General features: G+C 48.6%; 1 protein-coding gene across 2 annotated transcripts in view; it reads left to right on the top strand.

Annotated features, from left to right (window-relative positions):
• Window positions 1–20,318, top strand: part of PARPBP (PARP1 binding protein) — a 75,600-nt gene that overhangs the window by 39,598 nt on the left and 15,684 nt on the right. For both annotated transcript variants that reach the window (XM_069629929.1, XM_069629930.1), the window contains one exon: window positions 11,786–11,969. In XM_069629929.1, coding sequence (XP_069486030.1) covers window positions 11,786–11,969 — 184 coding nt within the window. The remainder of the gene's footprint in view (window positions 1–11,785; window positions 11,970–20,318) is intronic.

Below are 20,318 nucleotides of genomic sequence, written 5' to 3'. Positions count from 1 at the left end.
GGCGTATATATTTACAAAAAACGTCATAAGAACCTACACACTATAGGGGGCACAAGTTCAAGGGGATTGGGTGGCGACGACTAACTATAGGTGCTGCTGCGATGTGGTTGGCTTTGGCTGGAAGACGTCACTGGTCAGCCTCGTGGGTTGGGCTGGGCCTGGCAGGGTGGCAGAGTTCATCCGGGCGGTGTTGTTGTGCCATCGTGGCCGGTGTCGGAGATTAATGTCTTTTCCTGACTTATTTGCCCTAGGCCATGCACACCGCAGTCATTCAGTCATTTCAATATTATCTTCTTTAGTAAATCTTCCAATAGGTTATACTACAGGTTAATGCAACACAGGAGGAATGCACCTTGTGAGGGGTCTGGAGGTAATACGTCAGGACATGGTTACCAGTGTCCTGTTGACCGGGGCCATAGGTCGAGGGGCTAAGCTTCAGGGCCTGGGACGGGTCTTTCTGCCTTGTTTGAAGTTGTTATGGATGTTCCGCTGTGTGTTGTCAAAGTGTTGGGTGTCCTGATTGCACAGGGCCATAAGTCTGAGATGGTCCGGTGGGTTGTGAGGTTTACGAGGGGGCGCGTGTGTTCAGGCAGAGGTTTACTGCTGTGCTGTAAATAATGCAGGTGGCGGCCTTGGGTGCTACAGAGGGGGTTACAAATCTTTGAAGCGGCTCCAGTCTGGTTGGGGGAGGTAAAGCAGCGCGGCGCGGTCTCTGCTCTCATGCCTTGGCAGCCTTCGCAGGGTGGGAGGGGGAATGGCCTTGCACGTATTTCACAAAGGTATCTCCCTCGTGTGTTGCCGATTTAGGTAAAAACATCACGAACATTTGAACACTCTATAATACTTATTGTAAGCAATACAAAACATGCATTTAAGCTTTGCTGGATGTGTCTCGATTATACCCAGTCTGAGCACCTTATTCATACAATATGTTTTAGCAAGTACAGTATTTTAGTTATATGCATATATATATATATATATATATATATATATATATATATATATATATATATATATATATATATATATATATATATATATATATATATATATATATATATATATATATATTTGCAGTAAGTGAGGTAGAATTAGGATTGGTGGAGAACATAGAAAGTACCCCGCCACTATTCGTGACGGTGGTGGCACATATGGGACCTGGATATGCACACATGACATGCGCCTTCTCGTGCCTCCTTCACATGGGCCCTCTGTATGGTTACATTTGTCTTTCTTGTGTCCTCTAGCAGCATTAGTTCAGTTATGGCGCGAGCCCATGGGGTGTAAGTTTCCCAGTGATACACGTAACAAATAGATTCCTGGTGCGTTCCTTTATTATTAGCACCCAACTGCAATGGTGTGGGCTCGCCATTGCTTATATCATGGAAGCGTGCTTTCTTATATTTTATACATTTTACAGGCTTTTGTAATATAAGGGATTTGGTGGAAGAAAGCATACTTTGCGAGTAGTCTTGACATTAATATATAAAGACTGTCTGCCATCTGATGACCATTTTACTGTTCTTTTCATTGCCCAGGCCTGCTGGCCGGGTCATGCTGGGAGCGATGATACACTGCGGGAGGTGAACTGTTACAATGTTAGCGTATTGCGCTAGCTCATGTCCGTCTTGTTCGTGGGAACGTGCTCGCAGCGGATCTGCCAGGGTGCTGCGGCAACAAGGATGACTGAAACCCTCCAAAGGTGGGGGCCGCGCTACAGTGCGCTGAGCTCACATCATCTTTACCAGACAAAAATGTTTCTGGGCCTAGCTAAATTTTACTACATGTGGGCAATCAATACGTGCGGGCAATGTCTCCAGTGGGTGAACCCTCCACCACCTGGGCCCGGGTGGCATGAGGGGACGCCCAAAAAAGCCATAGCCCTCACCTGGGGAGAAAGCGCAGGCGAGGGTCTCCTGGACCAGTCCTCCCCTACACAGCCCGGGCCAAGAAATTCAACACACGCACTACATCTGAACTTGGTGAAACTCCAGCCCCATCATCAACTATAAAAAACCTGGGAGTCCTATGAACTCACTCTAGAACCACAAGTAAACGCCCTAATCAAGATATCCTTCTTTCTCCATCGGTTAAAAGAATCCTACTATTCCTCTCATTCGCCAACCAAACAACTGCCGTCATCGCCCTCATGTCCAGACTAGACTATGCCAACAGCCTATATCTAGGCCTCCCTGAGCGACACCTAAATGAACTCCAGCGCATACAAAATGCAGTGGCCAGACTGCTCCTTAAATAACCTCGAAGAAAACACATCACACCAGCGCTGAAAACATTACACTGGCTACCCATCAAAAAGCGAATCAAGTTCAAATCAATGTGCATTACGCACAGAGCAATCCACGACCAAGGTGCAGAGTTCATCAGAAGAATACTAAACGTCCACCACACTGCAAGCCTGCTTAGATCCAGCAGCGACATCCGTTTGGAACCCAAATCATACAAGAGAACTCTGAGGATCCTTCTTTTCTCACCTTGCCCCAAAAACCTGGAAGGAACTACCAAAGAACATACGGAACACAAGAGATCACCTACAATTCAGCAAACTCCTCAAATCCTGGCTCTTCACCCCATAACTAGATAGAATGCCCAAAAGGACATACACTGAGTAACTAGCCCGAGAGGAAAACCTACCCTGACTCCCTAAATCATCAACCCTTATCAATAAGAACATATGGATATGTAACATAACTACTTATCAATTAAAACAATCCTCACCAATTGTAACTAGAACACCCATCTTTCAATCTGAAGGGAGAGCAAGGTATCACCCAGCAATGGAAACTTCAGGGGCACAGGCAGCAATGGAACATAGACAGTAATGCATAGGAAAGAACGGGGAGTGATAATAGAACTCCACCACCTAAGCAGGACCCATGCCTGCACCCTGGGTTCACCAAGCTCAACAGCCTAGCTGGGGGCTAAACTTTTCCCCGGCTCAAACTAGACAGTCCGAAAAGGGAAGAGAAGTTTATACTACCCAATGAACTACCGACAGTAAATGAATAGAAAGAAGCTGGGTAATGATGATAAAACCCCACTATCGGTCTAGGGACAATGCTCACCTAACCTAGGGTACTATGCCATTTTATCTGCTGAAATAGCCACAGTATCACCACAGAAACTAGACAATCATTAAACCGAGAGCGAATATACCAACCCACTATGACTACCTGATGAACTAATCTACAGGGATTGAGACATATAACTCGCCAACAAAACCTCTAATTTCTGCTTACTTAATTCACACACAACCAACACAACCACCGCTCTCACAGCAAACTGCACAGACTTCACCACACCAACAACCAACACATAGATCGCAAAGACAGCACGCAAGGACCCACTTCGATCATATTTGCACACCCAAGCTCCGCGCACGGTGAAAACCGAACTAAAGTTGCCAACAGTACGCCATCTCTCACTTTCCTACGCCCTCTTGACCCACTAACCCACCCCGCCCACCTTTCTTTCCAGATTCACCTGAGTGCTTGGAGACCAACTCCGTTGGTGACGGTGCACTATATAAATACCTTTTGCTCTAGCGGTATGGATGTACCAAGCCAGACACCGGCAAGGTCATCTTCCACAGGCAACCTTGTGTGCCTTCATTATCCCGGCGCCCAGGATTCCTGAATGAATTGAATTGTTCAGCTACGCCCAAAATGCCTGACAGGGACTGTACTCTGTGGAAATCATCCAGGTTATTAAGTTCAGGCTGTGCCAGCACTAGCGGAGGGGTGTCTTGCCTTCTGGGTCCCCCAAGATTGTGAAGTCTCGGAGTGAGATAGGAGGATGGCACGAGAGCTGTAACAGACCCTGAAACCACACTTGCCCCTTCCAATTGGGAGTGACGAGCACTAGTTGTGATTTCTGCCTCCTCGCTTGGGCTAGCATCTGCGCTATCAATGCGAATGGTGGGAATGCATACTCCCTGCCGAGTCACCAAGCCTGAAGGAAGGCATCTGTCCTTGGCACATCCGGCTTCCAACTATAAAACCTCTGAAGTTGCCTGTTGAGCCTGTAGGCGAATAAGTCCTTCTGACAAGGCCCTCGCTGGGCCATGATCTCGAGGAACAGTCCCGGGGTCCAGCTGCCAACTGCTTGCATCCCGGCGGTACCTAAAGTTCCAAATCGGCTACTTCGTTCTGTAGACATGGTACATGATCTGCTGTCACGTTGTCCATCTTGAGCATCACGCAAGTGTGCCCTTTCCTGCATCCATCACTTCTCTGCGAAGGAGCCTGCTAGACGCTACAGGCAATTGATCTGTAGACTGAGCTCCTTTCCTAACAGTCGTCCTCTCCCCACAACGTGCTCCCCAGCGGCTGGCATCAGATTCTACTATGGTCCGGGGCGGATCCGAAAATTGCTTTCCCATTCCACGCCTCCTTATGGTGATACCACCAGGACAACTCAGTCCTGGCTTCCGGGGAAAGCGGAACTCTATGCTCGTACGAGAGACTCTTCCGGAGTTGTTGAATTATAAGGCGTTGCAATGCTCCGTAGTGGAGAGGACCGGGAAAAAATTGCTTGAATGGACGACGTGAGACACGCTACCAGCCTTGCCAGTTCCCTGAGCAAGACTCTATCCTTTGACCTGAATACATTTATTTCCTGATTGCGTTGACTTTCACCAGGGGCAGTCTGAGGGTCCCAAAAGTGGAGTCCACCATAAAGCCCAGAAATTCTGAGGTGGTTCTACCTCCGACTTGTCCCAGTTGATGAGGAATCCTAGCTCCTGTAGAAGCCACACTGTACACCACCTGTTCCTGCAATAGATGCCTGTCCTGACCCATCAGGCAGATAATGAGCCTGATAACCTGTTCTTGACACAACTGGCCTCATTATCTTGGTAAAGCACCAAGGTGTAGAGGACAGCCAGAACAGGGATGGGTGAATTCCCACCTTTTGGCTGCGCTAGAGTAACTGCAGAAAGCATTGTAACTGTTGCGCGATGGGCACCCTGAGGTATAGATCCTTCAGATCTATCCTTGCGAGGCAATCTTCATTCTGAAGGATGTCTCGCAGTAGATGGAGGCCTTCCGTCTTGAAGTGGTGATATACTAGGAAAGCATTGAGGTCCCTCAAAGTCACCGGGCACAGCTTAGCACTTCACCAGAAACCTATTGCTCCCAAATGAGCTTGGGCCAACCTCTGGTGGTGCAATCTTCCCCCTTGCGATGCCGTTGCGCGATCTCTTCCCCTAGCAGGCACTCATCTTGACCTGCAAACGACATGGCCCGGTCAACCCAGCTTGCATGGGCTCCAATAAAACTCTAAGCAAAAACCTTGCAGCACCCATGCATCTTTGGTAAACTCTAACCATTTGCCTGCACACTGCACTAGTCTGCCCCCGACTGGTGGGAAATTTGCGCTAGCGAGATTGCTGCGTGGCCAGCAGTCTTACCTGAATTGGCAGGTTACTGCTTCCCGTTGTGCCTCCAGCCTCTTACTCACTCCCTCCCCCCCTGAACGGAAAGAAGGGGTTTGTCTTCCAGGTCCTGGTGGCTTCTCCCGGGAGGGACCCTGTTCTCCCCCCCCTTGCATCACCCTACCACCCCTGCACCCTGATGCCTGTAGGCTTTTTTTGGCATACTGAAAGTGCAAATAACCGAATGTATAAGGAATGGGTACTTAACCACATGGAGACGTATCCATTTTAAATACCTTTTCTGAGTTGAAGTACTTCCTGATTGAATTGATATTTTATTTCTATCGCGCTCATACACAAGGGTTTCAGAGTGCGACAAGGCAAGGGAGGGAAACGGGGGAGAACAAAACAACAATCTTACTTGGCCTAGTGACATTAAGAACGCACAAGTGCATGGGGGAGGGGAAAAGTGCGAGGAAGGGGGAGAAGTGGAACGTGCAGAGCAAAAGGAGAACAGAATGAATATTAGTACCCCGGCGAGAGACAGTCGGAATGCAACAAGCATTCTGATTGGCTCTTGCCAGGTCCCTACCCGGCCGGGAATCCCTCTGTCGGGATTCCACGGCCTTTGTCCCCAGCGGGGGGTGGGGGGTGTGGCAGCCCCTCAGCCGATGAGGAGACTCGAAGCGGGACCATCCTCGCTCCGAGCCTCCCTGCGGCTGAGAAGCTGCCTTCGCCCCCCGCCGGGGATTCGGGTTAGTCTTCTTATACTGTTCCGTCCCACCCGCCCCCCAACTTACCTTCTTGATCCCCGCTCTGCGCTTCCACACGGCTGGGGGCTTCCCTCCCCCGCCGGGGACGCAGGTATTTTTTTTTTTCTCCCCGTCCCACTCCCGCCCTACCAACCCCACTCACTTTTTTTTTTGTTTTTTTTTTTAATCCTTTTTCGGGAGCGGACGCGCTGGAACACTTGTGTTCCCAGTGCGTCCGCTCCCGATGGCCGCCATGGAAAGGGAAAACTGACTCCGTTTTCCCTTTCCTTGGCGGCGGCCATTTTCTTGTTTTTATTTATTTATTTTTTTTTTTCTGTCAAACGCTGCAGCGTTTCAGGACAGAAAAAAAATAGCTTTTAGTACCCCGGTCACGCAAATCTTGCGGGCCGGGATACTAATAGCAATAGAAACCTCGCGGCGGGGGCTTTACCAACTCTGGTAATGCCCCCACCGCTCGGGTTCTATTGCTTAAATAAAAGCAACACAGTAGTGCAGCGAGCAAGTGTCAGTGCTGAGTTTAAGGCAGCAGACAGGGTAGGTCCAATAAGTGCAGGAAGAAAAAAGGGGAGGGGGAGCTGTATGGGTACAGATACAGACCCCAGTACAAGGGGTGGCCCGGAGGCAGTGCGGGAGGGTGAGCAGGAACCTGGGCCCGGAAGACGGAGGGTGGCCAGGTGCATGGTGCCAGGAGAGAACAGATCAGCGGGGGCTGTGGGGTGCAAAGTCTGAAGCAAAGTCTTGAGGTGCTTCCGGAACCGAGATGGTTCTCAAGTTTTAGAGTGGCAGGGAGGCTGTTTCAAAGGGAAGCTCCAGCCGAAGACTGAGATCTACCCCCAACTAGTTTCTTTGAAAAACACCCTAGGGGAGTTGGAGGTAGAGGGGGCAAGGCCTCGAGAGGGGAGGTATTTGCAGAGGGATAGCTGAAGGTATTTTGGACCCAGGCGATGAGCCTCAATAAAGGAGATGGCAATGTCACAAGAGGCCAAGAGGGACCAGTGTTCTTGCAAATCTTGGGAAAGTGACCTTCATGCTGTTGGAAGGATTCCCTTATGCGTTTGCCAAGATGAGGAAGCTGGGATGAAGAAGGGTGAAAATGCCTGCCCGAGGTGCTGAAGAATCAAACGCCTTGAACTGGGACCAGGTAAGCAGTTCTGCAGGATGCATTTGGCAGTTACTGGGGATGGTTGCTGTGCACGTTGTTCAGCAATGTTACCAGTTCAGAGTGGACCCTGGGATCCTTGAGTTATTCTCGATCCTGTGATTTCCAGGTGGGGGCGTCAGTGCCAGAGGATCCGCGGGACCAGTCGGTGATCCTGGGTTCCAACGTCTCCGTCTGGCACACAATGTGGCGTCTGGTGGGCATCGACTTGGAAAGACCCTGAGGAAGACTGGATTTTGGAGATGGGTTGAACTCGCCCAAGAGAATCCAGCCATGGAAGAGGTCGTCTGGAATGGATGTTGGGTTGTGAACGGTTAGGGAGAATTCTCAGTAATATGCCAACTCCGCTCTACCTTAGAGACCCCCAGCACCTTTGCTCGAGTGAGGCCCTTTTTTTTCACACTCTCTCATATATTTTTCTGTGATTTGTCACACTTTCTTTTGGTTTTGAAGTCTGACAAACTCTATAGGCATCATCATTGCATTGTGACACACAGCACCTTCAGTGCAGTGGCACAAGGAAGTCTTAGATTTCCCAAAGGTTTAATACCTTCTCTTGGATAAACTGTTTCCAAGAGCAGTGAAATTGACTTTGTAACTTTCTAGACCCAGCACACTCTTAGGATAGGGTGATGGAGGGGTTACTTAGTATCCCCTTTGTCTAGTTTCTCATGTAGGATTTTTGTTACCCTTTCCACAATTAATTGCTGGTGGCAGTGGTTTACTTTTAACTATGGTGTTTTTACTGCGGACTGTATTCGCAGCTGCAGTATCTTGGGTGCCATTTTTGTCAAAATGGCCCTAGTCATCTTTTCTTGCCATTTCTTTGTGGAAAGGTCCTTCTTGAGATTTACTCTGCGAGCCAAACCAGGTTTGGTCTCTTAGTTCATTTTGCCTTTAACGGGATACACAAGTGAAGCCTGCCTCTGGCTTCAGTATGTCTGGCAGCGGCAGGATGTGAGGGAGGTGGCCGAACTCCCTTTGCTTAATCCCCTTGGTTACATAAATGCATCCTAAGGTGATTGGCCAGCTGGCTATCTGGCAAGGACAGCCACCCTGCTGTGTGACAGCTAGGCTGGAATGAATGAATGAGAGAGAAACCTGCATAAAAGGTGAGGCTTTTTGGCTTGGAAGGCAGTCGACCTCTGGACGAAGGAATCCGAAGAACTACTTGGAAGAGACGCCTGCTGCAATTCCTGGACCATTGGTTTGCCCGGTGAAGCCCTGTTGCAGGGCTGAAGCTCCAAATTCGCCTCGACTAGAGAAGCCCTGCAAGGACGACTTCTCCCCTTGGATTGGTGGGACCAATCAACCCCAAAGCGAACTCGTCTGGACATCCTCTCGGAGCTGGCTGTACTTCTGCTGGAACCGAAGTGCCAGGGAGAGGAACACCAGATTGGATTGCATCACTTTTAAGTCGGACCCAAGCTTGTGGAAGATCCTCTGGACTGCCAGGAAGCAGGACTGGCCAAGCCTGAGCCACCTCAGCAGAGTGCCCGACCCCAGATGCGAGGAAAATCCAAAGTGGTAGCCGAGAATCGCAGTGGTGCTATTTGCTGAGTGCAGAGGAGCTGAAACTGCGAGTGCCGCTGAATCGAAGTTTGTCCTTTTCTGCTGTTGACCGTCCCAGTGCAGGAGTCGCCAGAAGTCCTCCCTCTTTTCCCCACGACTGAGGCCCAGGAACAACTGGATCTGCAGAGCTGTACAGGAACAGAAGCCAGCTGGAAGAATTTCTTCTAACCAAAGAAACTGTACACCTAAGAACTTACCACTTGTTGTTGTAGCCTTACTTGCTCTCAGTTGAGACTGGTCTTGGTTGCTTCTGTAGAGTTGCCTGCATCTTCTACTCCTCACAAATCTAACAGCTTGTGGCCCTACATTGATTCTACTTTTTCTATAAAGACTTTTAAAACATTGTGCAAGACTTTTACTTAACTGCAGGAAGTGCTTCAGCACACCTACACGTTTGCCCAATTGACATTGGCTGGTCTGGCTCCCTGAATGACTCTTCTTTCCTTCCAGGAAGGGGTTAATTTACTTTGCGTTGGAGGTTCAAAAGTACTTGCCCGTTTCAGAATATTTGTGTGATCTCTTCTTTTATTATAACCCTTTTCTTTGACACCTCAGTATTGATGTAAATGTACCAGTGATGTATTAATGTTCAGTGTCCTAGCTATTTAAGTCACCTGAGGGTGTAGGAAGTGTCTCTCTGCCATCCCCAATGGGTACTTGATCAGATAGAGAAACTAGGTGTGTATTTGTGTTACTCTTATTGCCCCCTACGAAGGCTTACTCAAACTGACTGTTAAATAAATTGTTTAATCACGAAACCTTGTGTGTAAGTTACTCGTCACTGAATCTGTATAACCACCCTACTGCTCACATTGACCCCTCTTGAGATAAGCCTGGCTGCTCAGCCACACTACCAACCTGTGCAAACTTATACCAAATGTTGGGTTCCTATTGCCAGGAGGTGAAGGTTGTGGTAGTGCACCCAAAGGGTACTGCACCAACAGTGTCGCAGGATTTGATGAGGGCTTCTGAGGTGAGGGGGGAAAACTGCAGTGCTCTAATGTCTTGGGATGAATATTCTGTGGTCCATTCCGCTATATCATCGGGCTCCTGGCAGCAAAGCGGTACCTGCTTATGTTCGCTGCCTCGTGGAGATTAGTCCATCGAGCAAGAGTTGTGATCTACATGTTCCCACCAGATCAGGGGAGAGGAGTGCTGCAAAGGGTGCCCTCTACTTTGGTGAGGCAGAGCTTTGCCTTACGATTGTTGGGCGACGCATGGTGCTGGTTCGGAACTTCGCTCCTTCCTTGAGCATCCGGCCACCCAGAGTACAGGTTTGTGGATCCTGGCAGGAAGAAGTGGGTGTACTTTCTTTAACCTCCCCACCCCCGACCCCTCCACCTCCTTCCAGGAGCCAGAGCTACTCTGCAGAAATCATTGCCCTCCACATGAAAGTATATTCTCTTTTTGGGCTGCTGTTTCTCGGGGTGGCCCTCCAAGTGACCCTTCTCGTCGGCCTCCCTAGTTGGCACCCCTGAAGTTACTACCACTATTTCCAGGTGTAATGTTTAAAGTCAGTCTGTGTGCTTGTGATGTTTGAAAGAAAGGCGTTGGTATGGAATGAAAGCAACTCTTGCCTACACTGGGCGAGTGACATGTCGCCCAGTTATTGTTCCTGCTGAATCTGGAACCTCCTGTTCCTTCCTTTTAACACGCATACCCCCCTCCCAGACCTATTCTAGGGCTGCAAGTTTCGCATGCATCTAAACCCCCAGCAGAGATTGGTTGCTACTTTTTTTATTTGTACCTGCATTGTTGGCCTCCGAGCTTCCAGCCCTAACCTCTTTCTGGCACCAAGTGCAGGAGCTCGGCGGCAAAGCTTGCCTCCATGTCCAAATTAGAATTATGAAAGCAAGTGCGCACTGTTTAAGGGTTCGATGAGTAAGCGTTAAAACCAGCTTCTGGGACTCTGGCATCACCCAGTAAAAGCGGGAGCTACCACTAGGGAACCAATACAAAGTGCACTGCAAATCTAATTTTTACATGGGCTGCACTCTTTATTTCTCCACCCCATTATGTCTGATGCATTGGATTTACATGTCTCCTAATTCTTCTTTATTTACATTCTCACAAACTCTGTTAATATCATTTATGCATGTTTGTGAGGCACCACTTGGCCATGGGAGTCAAAAGTGACCCTGGTAGCTGTTGGCTTCAAGCTAACCGGGCTCTCCTCGGCTAGAAGCAGGAGCTGGGTGCCTCCCAGCATATCCGAGACGACACTTACAGCAGTGCAGACTTACTCCAGACCATCTGGTTTCAGCGGTGAACCTCAGCAAGTTCTCAGCATTTCTGTGCTCGTTCTGGTGCTTTATCTTACTTTGCACTACATTGTGAATGGCCTGAATACAAATTTTTGTAGCCCAGGTAGACATGTACCTCGGATATTGTAAAGTCTCTTGCTTGAAGCCCCTTGTGGCCCAGAGGCCATCACGCTGTATGTACATGCTTCCCCTCTGCGTTACTATGCACATTCTGCCTGTTTGGTCTTTCAGTAGAAATGTTCCTGCACACTTACTGTGCGGGTCAGCTTTTCTTTTTTTTTTTTGGGTAGACTCATACTTTTTAAAAAAAAAATTTTTTTTTTTATATAGGATTGTCTTCTGGTGTGGCTTCAATATGAGACTGTAGTAAGGCACGCCTGCTTTCATGGGATTTGCTTATGGAAGTATATAAGCACTATGGAAGGTGTGCTTCTCTGCAATTGATCCTGGTGGACGTTGCAGTCCTAAAGCGCCATCTTGGGAGGCCAAGTAAAGGTTGTGCTCGTGAGTGTGTTAAGGATCAGCTTTTAGGCCGACGGCAGCCTCCTCACTCGCCTGTTGAACTGTTCTGTGTAACTTGTTCTTGTAAGCAGCCGTGGTCACTTCTTGTTTCTCCTCTCCGCAGGACTGCTGTGGTGCGCATTTTATCCACCATAAAGATGGCCTTGATCAGGGGACGCTGCAGTGGCGATCGATACTGCACCGCAGTGGTGGACGTCGTCCAAGATTTGGAGTTGCGGATTCAAAACATAATCAATGCTCAGAATGAGGTGGCCAAAGACCTGATCCCTGGTGTCAGCCCGGCACGGGTAAGGGCTCCACTTTCTTAGTATGCAGGTATTATGGAAGCCATTTTCCAAGAATACACCATGTTCAAAGGTTCAGCATTCTTATGAGCATACAAATACAGTAGCCAGGTTTCATGGACAATGGACGTCTGCTTTATCTGTGGGGTTTAGCTTTTTTTGTTTTGTTTCTTGAATAGACTGGGGCTTTTCTTACTGGCATAACTTAATTGATATTTAATTTCTATCGCGCTCGTACACAAGTGTTTCAGAGTGACAAGTCAAGGGAGGGGAACGGAGGAGAAACAAAAACCATGATCTTACTAGACTCAGTGACATTGAGAATGCGCAAGTGCATGGGAAAGGGAAAGGGGGGGGAAAAGTGGACATTGCAGAGCAGAGGAAAAACAGATCATAAATTGATAAAGACAAACAGTGGTAATGCAGCCAGCAAGTGGCAAGTGCTGGATTTAAGGCAGCAGACAGGGAATTTTTTAACTGCAGGAGAAAAAGAAGGGTGGGGGTTGTATGGGTACAGATGCAGACCCCAGTGCAGGGGGGGGGGGGGGGGGGGCGGCGGAGGCTGTGCGTGGGGGTGGCAGGGTGAGCAGGTACCTGGGCCCGGAAGAGTGTCAGAGTGTGGCCAGGGGCACAGTACCAAGAGAACCGATCAGCAGGGGAGCGAGGGGCGAAGGCAGAAGCAAAAGGGAAGGTCTTGAGGTGCTTCCGGAATCGGAGATGGTTCTCACATTTCAGAGGGGCAGGTAGGCTGTTACAGAGGGAGGCCCCAGCTGAAGACTGAGCTCTACCACCAGCTAATTTCTTTGAAAAATGACACCACGCCCCCCCCCCCCCCCCCTAGTGGAGTGAAGAGCTCGAGAGGGGAGGTATGTGCGGAGGGATAGCTGAAGGTATTGGACCCAGGCCCCAGAAAGCCTTATAGACCATGCAGAGGGTTTTGAATTTAATCCTTGCAACCACTGGGAGCCAATGGAGAGATACGATCCCAGGGCTTGAAGCCAAGAACAATTCTCAGTCCTGTTCTGGATTAGTTGCAAAACGACGAAAAGTAGAGGCAAGTAGATTTAGCCCAACCTAGAGAGAACCATGGCTTGGGAGACAGTGAGCTTCTGGGGGAGGGAGCGGAAAGGAAGAGTACCTCCTGAGGAGGTGCAGTAGGACGCTTGACTTTTTAGAGACATCAGAGATGTGGGCAGAGAAGGACAGTGTGGAGTCAAAGATGACCCTGAGATTCTTGGCCTCGCAGGTGGGGGGGGTAGGAGGGGCTAAGCGAGGCCAGCCAGAGAGTGGGGAAAGGAGTCAAGTGTGCCGATGGGGAGGATCTCCGTCTTACTGGCATTCAGGCAAAGATCATTGGCGGCACACCTTGAATGGCAGTCAGAGATGAGGGAAGCTGGAAAATGAGTTGTCATCAGCATAGCACTGGAAATTGGAGCGGAAAAGGGCAATGCAGTGGGTGAGAGTTGCCAGGTATTGGTTGAAAAGCCAGGGCGAGAGGTTGGACCCCTGGGGAACACCACAGGTAGAGAGGGAGTTAGATGATCGGAAGGACCCAATTTGGACCTGGGAGAGTCGTGCAGCAAAGAAAAGGTCCACCAGGCCAGAGCCTGATCAGTGATAGCCAGGTTGTCACGAAGACGGTTGAGCAGGATGGTATGGTTGACCGTTTCATAGGCAGACGAGAGATTGAGAAGGATATCCATTGTTGCGTCGACAGTTCTGGAAGTAAGGATTGGTAAAGTGCCCAAACCTACTTTTAAACAGTTGGGATAATTATTCAAGGACGTCATTTTTTAAATAATGGTTTGTAAGACTATTCACTTACACAGATTTCTTTACCCAGCGAGTAACTGTCCTATCCTTTATCAGTCTTAAACGGTGTGTGTGTGTGTGTGTGTGTGTGTGTGTGTGTACACACATGTGCTCTCCTCGCTAGGGCAGGGGTTGCTGTACTTGTTTGGTAAGAATTAGTGCAGACTAACTGGTGAGGACTACACAAGACTTATCTGCTTGGTATTAGGTAACCCACCTTTAAATATAGGCCTGTACTACACAAGTTGGTAGTGTGACTGAACAGTCGGGCATATCTTAAGAGGGGTAATGTGAGCTGTGCAGCTGTATAGATGTACAAGTGGCCAAGTAACACTTCAGTTATATATAAATATGTATTTCAAGTATACACAAGTTTTAAATGAGCATTCTTTAAACAGCTTTGTCTACTAGTAACATTCAAAGTTTGGGTTCAGTTTTTAAAAGACAAAAGTGGATTACTTTCTGCTAACACATTTTCCAGCACACGAGGGTGACTTCAGTTAAGTGCAGTTACCAATACAGTTGAGTTGTAAAGGAAGGAAAGGTTAGAATCAGATTTTGAACATACTTCCCACAGTGTAAAACAATTGGTCTCCCAATGGGAGGCAGAGGAATGTTCATGCCAGCAATGGGGGGTCTACAATTATCTGAGGGAACAAGTGCAGCCAAAGCCAGTAGGATCAGAAGGGTGTCTTTATGGAGCCATGGCGGCCAAAGTTAATGGACAAAAACCAATAGCTCTGATGCACTTGTTCTTCTTTAAAGTCTTGACAAAAAGTTCAGCAGAAATCACAGTAACTCAAGTGAGCTACTTTCTAGAGAGCATAAGCTGTACAGGCCGAGCACCAACCGATAGTGTCATGGTTGTGCCGCAAGGTCTTGTCTTCTCCTTTGCAATTTTGTCTGTTGGCCTTCCTCCTGCTCTGTGACCTGGAGGGCCCTTATTTGGGTATGCATTCACCCATGAAAGCCTTCACTTTTCACAGGCTAATGCATATTGTGTGTAGGTACCCAGGATGTGGGCAGAGACTGTCTTTTTCCAATCCACACTACTGGTGCCAGGATGTCTTGTGTGCACAAGAGCATCAGTAGTCCCTGATTGAACACTGCTGGCATGCATGAGTGGGGCAGATACTCATTGGTCAGCTGGATGTGAGCACTCACTGGACTTTGGGATATGACAACGGGTTCTGAATGCAGACCCGCAGATCACCCATAGGTCTGAATCGACTTATAGATGAGCCAAGTATCCAGAGAAGAACAGTGCAGAAAAGATTTGGCACCCTGAGCCCCCTGGTGTAGAGCCCTGCTTTGCTCTCTATCTCAGAAAGCCTGCAAACGTGTTTCAACCCCTTGAGTGGTGGGACCAATGCTCTCTGCCTCCTTGGTGCCCTGCTAACAATCCATCTCAGAAGTGTCTGTGGGCCCTCCAGTGAACTGACCTGCGTGTTCCTTGGCACCCGTGCAGGAGCGTGGTTTGAGTTGTCTCGAGCTTGGGGGAATTCTAGTTGCACTGCAGAGCATCTTTTTATTAGTTGCTTTGGGCTGCGAGGGAAGCATGCGTCAGACCGTGAGACTTGAGCACCCCTGAATCAGTGCTACAGTGGCTGCTGCTGGTGACTTTTCCACCTTCCTGAGACGAGCTGAATCTGTGCAATCGTGACGAGATGCAGTCCTCTTGTAAGCCAGACCTGCATCTGCACCTGCAGTGCCTGTGCAGTTTGAAGCTTAACCAAGGAGGGTATTTCTTACTCCAGGCAACCTTCTTCAAACATGCCAGGTTTGGCCCCAGAGTGAGCTAAGGGCAGTGAGTACTCCTTCCACTCTGGTGGACCCTAGTCCATCCAACCCCGTAATGCGCACAAAGGGCACCTTGTGGTCCTTGGCTTGGGTGGCCTCTGCTTCTTAAAGCTGTCTGCAAGTTGGGAACCTCTTTGTTCTCCGCAGCAGATCCTCCCTTGACTCTCTGAATCAAATGTTGCTCACTCCAGAAGCCTCCTAACTTTACTACCCCTTTGGATATTGTACTTTGTGCTTTTACCCGCAAACTTTACATTGAGCACAAGGCTCCAATCTTCGAAGGATGGGATTTATAAAGCGAGACCCATCTCTGGAGTTTGCCAGTGTTAGTTTGGCTGCTTTCCCTCCTTACAGGTTTCGGCGGGAATCCACACTTTACTGCATGGACCGAAAAGTGACTTTACATATATTTTACATAGTGTGTATTTCAGTAGTGATGTTACTCTTTCCATTATTCACTTGTGTGTTATGGGCCTAATAAATTAGGTATTTTTGATAAACTACTGTCTAGGGCTAATTCTTGCTGTCCTACTGTGTGCTCATCCAAGACCTCAGATCACCCCCACTACTCCGAAGACTTAGCCTTGGCTGCCCTCCAAGCTACTGTGAATTGTCCTGGACGACTTCCCAGAAGTGTTCCCTGTTTCACTAACCAGGGTGGCCTCCTAAAGATCTGTTCACCAGATTAGTTTTATTGCCAGGTTTGGATAGCTCTCGTTGTGCGGTCTGCCTTGCTCAAATAGTGTACTCTGCTCCACCTTTTTATCCCTGTGGGGAAGGGAAAGGGCAGTCTGGTGTGATATTCCGGTCAATTGCCTGACCCTTGCATTGGGACATTTCAGGTAAACAGCTCTGGTATTAGTCAGTTGTCTTTTGTGGTGTGTGAAGGTATTCCTGCGGAAAAAGGAGGAGGGGGCAGTGCTTCTGAATGTCCTATGTTTTAGGATGGGGAAGAGGTATTCTATAGAATTATAGCCTTCGTCCTGGGGGATTGGGAGGGGGGGGTGGTAGGTGATTTTTTTTGAAGGGTAAGCTTGGTAGGGTTTGTGAAATGAATTGGGGGGGGGGGGGAGAAAGGTGGTTTGTTAAAGCAGATTGAGTTAGGAAAATAATTAGGGGTCGGTGGAGAAGAATGATCGGGAGTATTCAGGTATGCAACACCTGGGACATGTAGTTTCCCATTGCACTGGGGTTTGGGGTTCTTAAAGGGTTTACCATATGCGGATGGTTTGTTTGCTTTGGATAAGGGAGATTTATTGGGAGGAAGGGGGGGTAGATATGGAGCAGTCTACAAAAGCTTTGTGGACTTAACCCTCCATCTTCTTCCCTGGTATAATACCGCGTCTCCCCAGGGTTATTTCCCCAAGCAAAACCCGGGCTCCCCTACCCAGGTTCTTTCCCGCTTGTTTGCTGTTAGGTGGGGATCTGAGGGGGCCGGTTCTTCCCTGGCCACTTGAATAAGGGATTCCCAGGATCTACTTGGAGAATACTCTCTGGTTTCTCACGGGACGCAGGAGACATCGAGTTGGTTAGAAAACAAGGAGTTCATCTGGACAACCTGGTGCCTGCCTGAGATGTAGGAGGTAAACCAATTCAGGACACTGCCAGAGAATCCCATCCATTCAGCAAGGAGGGAAGAGAACGATAAGGATGCAGTGGATGACGGTGAAAAACACAGCCGATTAGGTGTAGGAGGCCAAAGAGGCACGAGTCCCCCTTATCCATGATTTGGAGAGCATCCTCCACCTGGATGGTGGTGTTCTCGATGCTACACTTTGGGCGGAACCCCGACTGATGGTCATGTCGATTCTGACAAGTAGTTGTGTAGCAAATACTTTTTCCAAGTTTTTTCCAATAAAAGATTCATAATAGGCCTGTAGTTGGCCTGGTAGTCTGGATCTAGGGTTTGGTTATGAAAAGATGTTGCTTTTTTTATCAAGAGGTCGTTCTTTTTTTTTAAAAAGTGTTTTTCATCAAAAGAGGTGGGTATTTTTGCTTTTCAAAAGAGCTCACGAGACCAGTCTTGAGGGTGTCCGGGAATGATCCTTTTCCGAGGGAGGCCTTGATGATGCTGAGGAGCGCATTGAGCGCCGGCCGTGTCAATTGTTTAATGATGGAATTATATCTTCAGAGTAAGAAGTAGTTTTGAGGGAGGCAATCATTCTTAGATCTGGCGGAAAGGGGAGAGTATTTAGTCCAGAGGGGCAGGATGCATGCAGGGGATGTTAATGCTGCAAGAGGTTGATTCGATGGCCTCTCAGAATTTGTCTAATTTTCTTCAATGTGATGTGTTGATTCTGTTCATTTTTCCTCGGTCGGGTGAGGGTTTGGCTCGATGCGCTACTTCAAAGGGGTATTTGCTCCTGTTAGAGGCTGCTTCCATGGTGGTGGAGTAATCGGCTTTCGCCTCCATAATACGAATCCTATGGTTTGTGCACAGAGATGAGGTTGGTGAAGTCTGCCGAGTTATGGTTTCTGCGTCACTGTTTCTTTAGGGCTCTGAGCGTTTGATGGAGGCTAGCTCAGGGGTGCACCATGGGGCGGATGGTGTAGGCTTGGCACGGCTGGATTTTAGGGGGGCATGAGTGCCCACCAGTTTCAGAGTTTTGCTGAATAATTCCAGGATTCCCAAGGCATTCCCTGTGGTAGGGAACTCGTCAAAGTTTGCTTTTAGCTCATTGACGGGAAGGTTTTGAATGGGCGGCGTTGAGTGAGGTCCATCTAGCCTGACCTTTGTGAGCCGTTGCTAGGCCCTGAAGACCCTCCGCATATGGAAACTAAGGCACAGTCACCATATGATAGTGATACGACAGACACAAGGTTCGATTTCCCAAGTACTATAGTTTATTGCAAAGTATGCTCAGTCGGCTGACTGGGTCGAACGTCTCGCAACGTGTCACCCAGACCTCGCGAGATGTAAGAGCATCGCTCAAGCAACAACATGTATACAATCTTTGAAGGCAAATCAAACCGCCCATAATGTATCTCCTGGAGCTAGGGTTCGGTGATTAACAATTATGACAAGTTTCTTATTCAATCTAATTATACTTATTTTAGCAACAGTTGAAGAGACATTTCTTTGTTATGGAGAACATAAAGCACTTGTTCAGCGAGGATAGTGTGTTCGCGAGAGAGGCACATTCCATAGCATGCTATCTACCCGTTTCTATTCGTGAACTAGGGGGTCTGCCTGTTCTGAGGCGGATCCGCGAAGGAGGACTGCTAATTCATGCTTTAACTGCCTATTGCTACAGCTTTAGTGAGACAGGCCGGCACCTGGGCCTTTGATTAAGTGCCGTTTCTGCTTGCCTCCAAGGACTTTGTGAGGGAGGAAAACAATGTATTTGTGTACTGTTTGGCATTCCTGTCTGGGTTGATCTTTCAACATGCAGGCTGTGGCCTCGCACCGTGTATGAGCTTCCCGAATAAAATACATTTTGCAAAGCATTTTGACAGAGGGAAAAAAGCAAATGGTGGAAAAAATGGACGCCTTGTGGTTATACTAGTTATACTGACGATTCTGTGTTTGCGATGTTGGTCACATGATGCTAATGGTTTCCGGCCAACATAATATACATACTATACATAGTAGGGGTAATTTCTGGACTAACACTGTAGTCGAGTGGGTGACTGATAGTGGGATGGCTGTGTGGTCACACCAGTCAAGTGGGAGAGGGTCTGCACAGGGGACGCAGGAAGATGTGAAGACAAAGGGGCTCATTTTAATTTTGGCTGCAAACGGAAATATTGGTACTCCGGCAGGATTACGAGTGCCAGTGGTTAATCCCCATTCCATGGAGTCCCATTGGACTGCTTGGGGATTTTGCTGGTCAGGGGCCTGACTTGCCTCCGGTAAATCAGACACACCACAGGTTAACTTGTAGTTGGCCGGTGCAGAAACGTGCCAGTGAACGTTAATACCGACACGTTCATTCTGCACCAGCCAAATCATGAGCCCCAGAAGTCTATGGTGCTGCCTTTGTTCAGAAGAATTTGCGTAAGGTCCATGGAAGTGGTCTGTGCAAAAAGCGTGCTTAGTATGGTGCCTCAGGGACGTTAAAATCACGCAGACGTTATTTGAATGTGCCAATTTGGCAGAGTAAGTTAGAGATTGTAGATGAGGTTGAAGTTGGATTCCTTGTGTGATGGAGTCCCCGGCAGGTTTCAAAATGAGCTTCTTCTGGGGGAGGGGGTGATGGAGCATGGCCAATGGCTCCTGTGGATGGTTGGCTCTCTGCCATCTGCCCTTCCTGGCCAGTCGACATGCTGAATGCAGTAGCCTTGGGGTAGGAGGTGTGGAGAATGGGATAAACCATGTTTCAGTGATGGACAGGGCATCAAGGATGTTGTACAATCTCTTTAGTATGAGCGACTGCTGAGCGAGCATTGGTCACGTGAGAGGGTGTGTGCATTTAGTCCGTGTGTGTTGGATGGGGGCAAGGGCAATATTGATGAGGGTGCATGGGTAGCTTGCTGGGGCTGCCCAGGGCACGTGGCCATTCGAACCCTAGTGAGAGTGGGGATGGGCTGTGGAGGGAGGACACATGGTGATGTCTTTTGGTAGCGATTCGTTTGTAGGTGAAATGCAGGATAGCGGGTCAGGCCCTTGGCCCTATGAGGGCTGAACAGACCCAATCGGGTGAGGCCATTGTATTTGCACGTCCTTTGCTGAGGATGCCGGTGATGAGGACGCTAAAGAAGCCCTGATCAAATAGGTGGCGGGCAGGGCAACTGAGTGGC

This window comes from Ambystoma mexicanum, chromosome 12, assembly GCF_040938575.1.
Source record: "Ambystoma mexicanum isolate Mex_15411 chromosome 12, UKY_AmexF1_1, whole genome shotgun sequence".
NCBI lineage: Eukaryota > Metazoa > Chordata > Amphibia > Caudata > Ambystomatidae > Ambystoma > Ambystoma mexicanum.
Note: the sequence above shows the minus strand (reverse complement) of the source record. Positions and strands in the feature narration are given on the sequence as shown.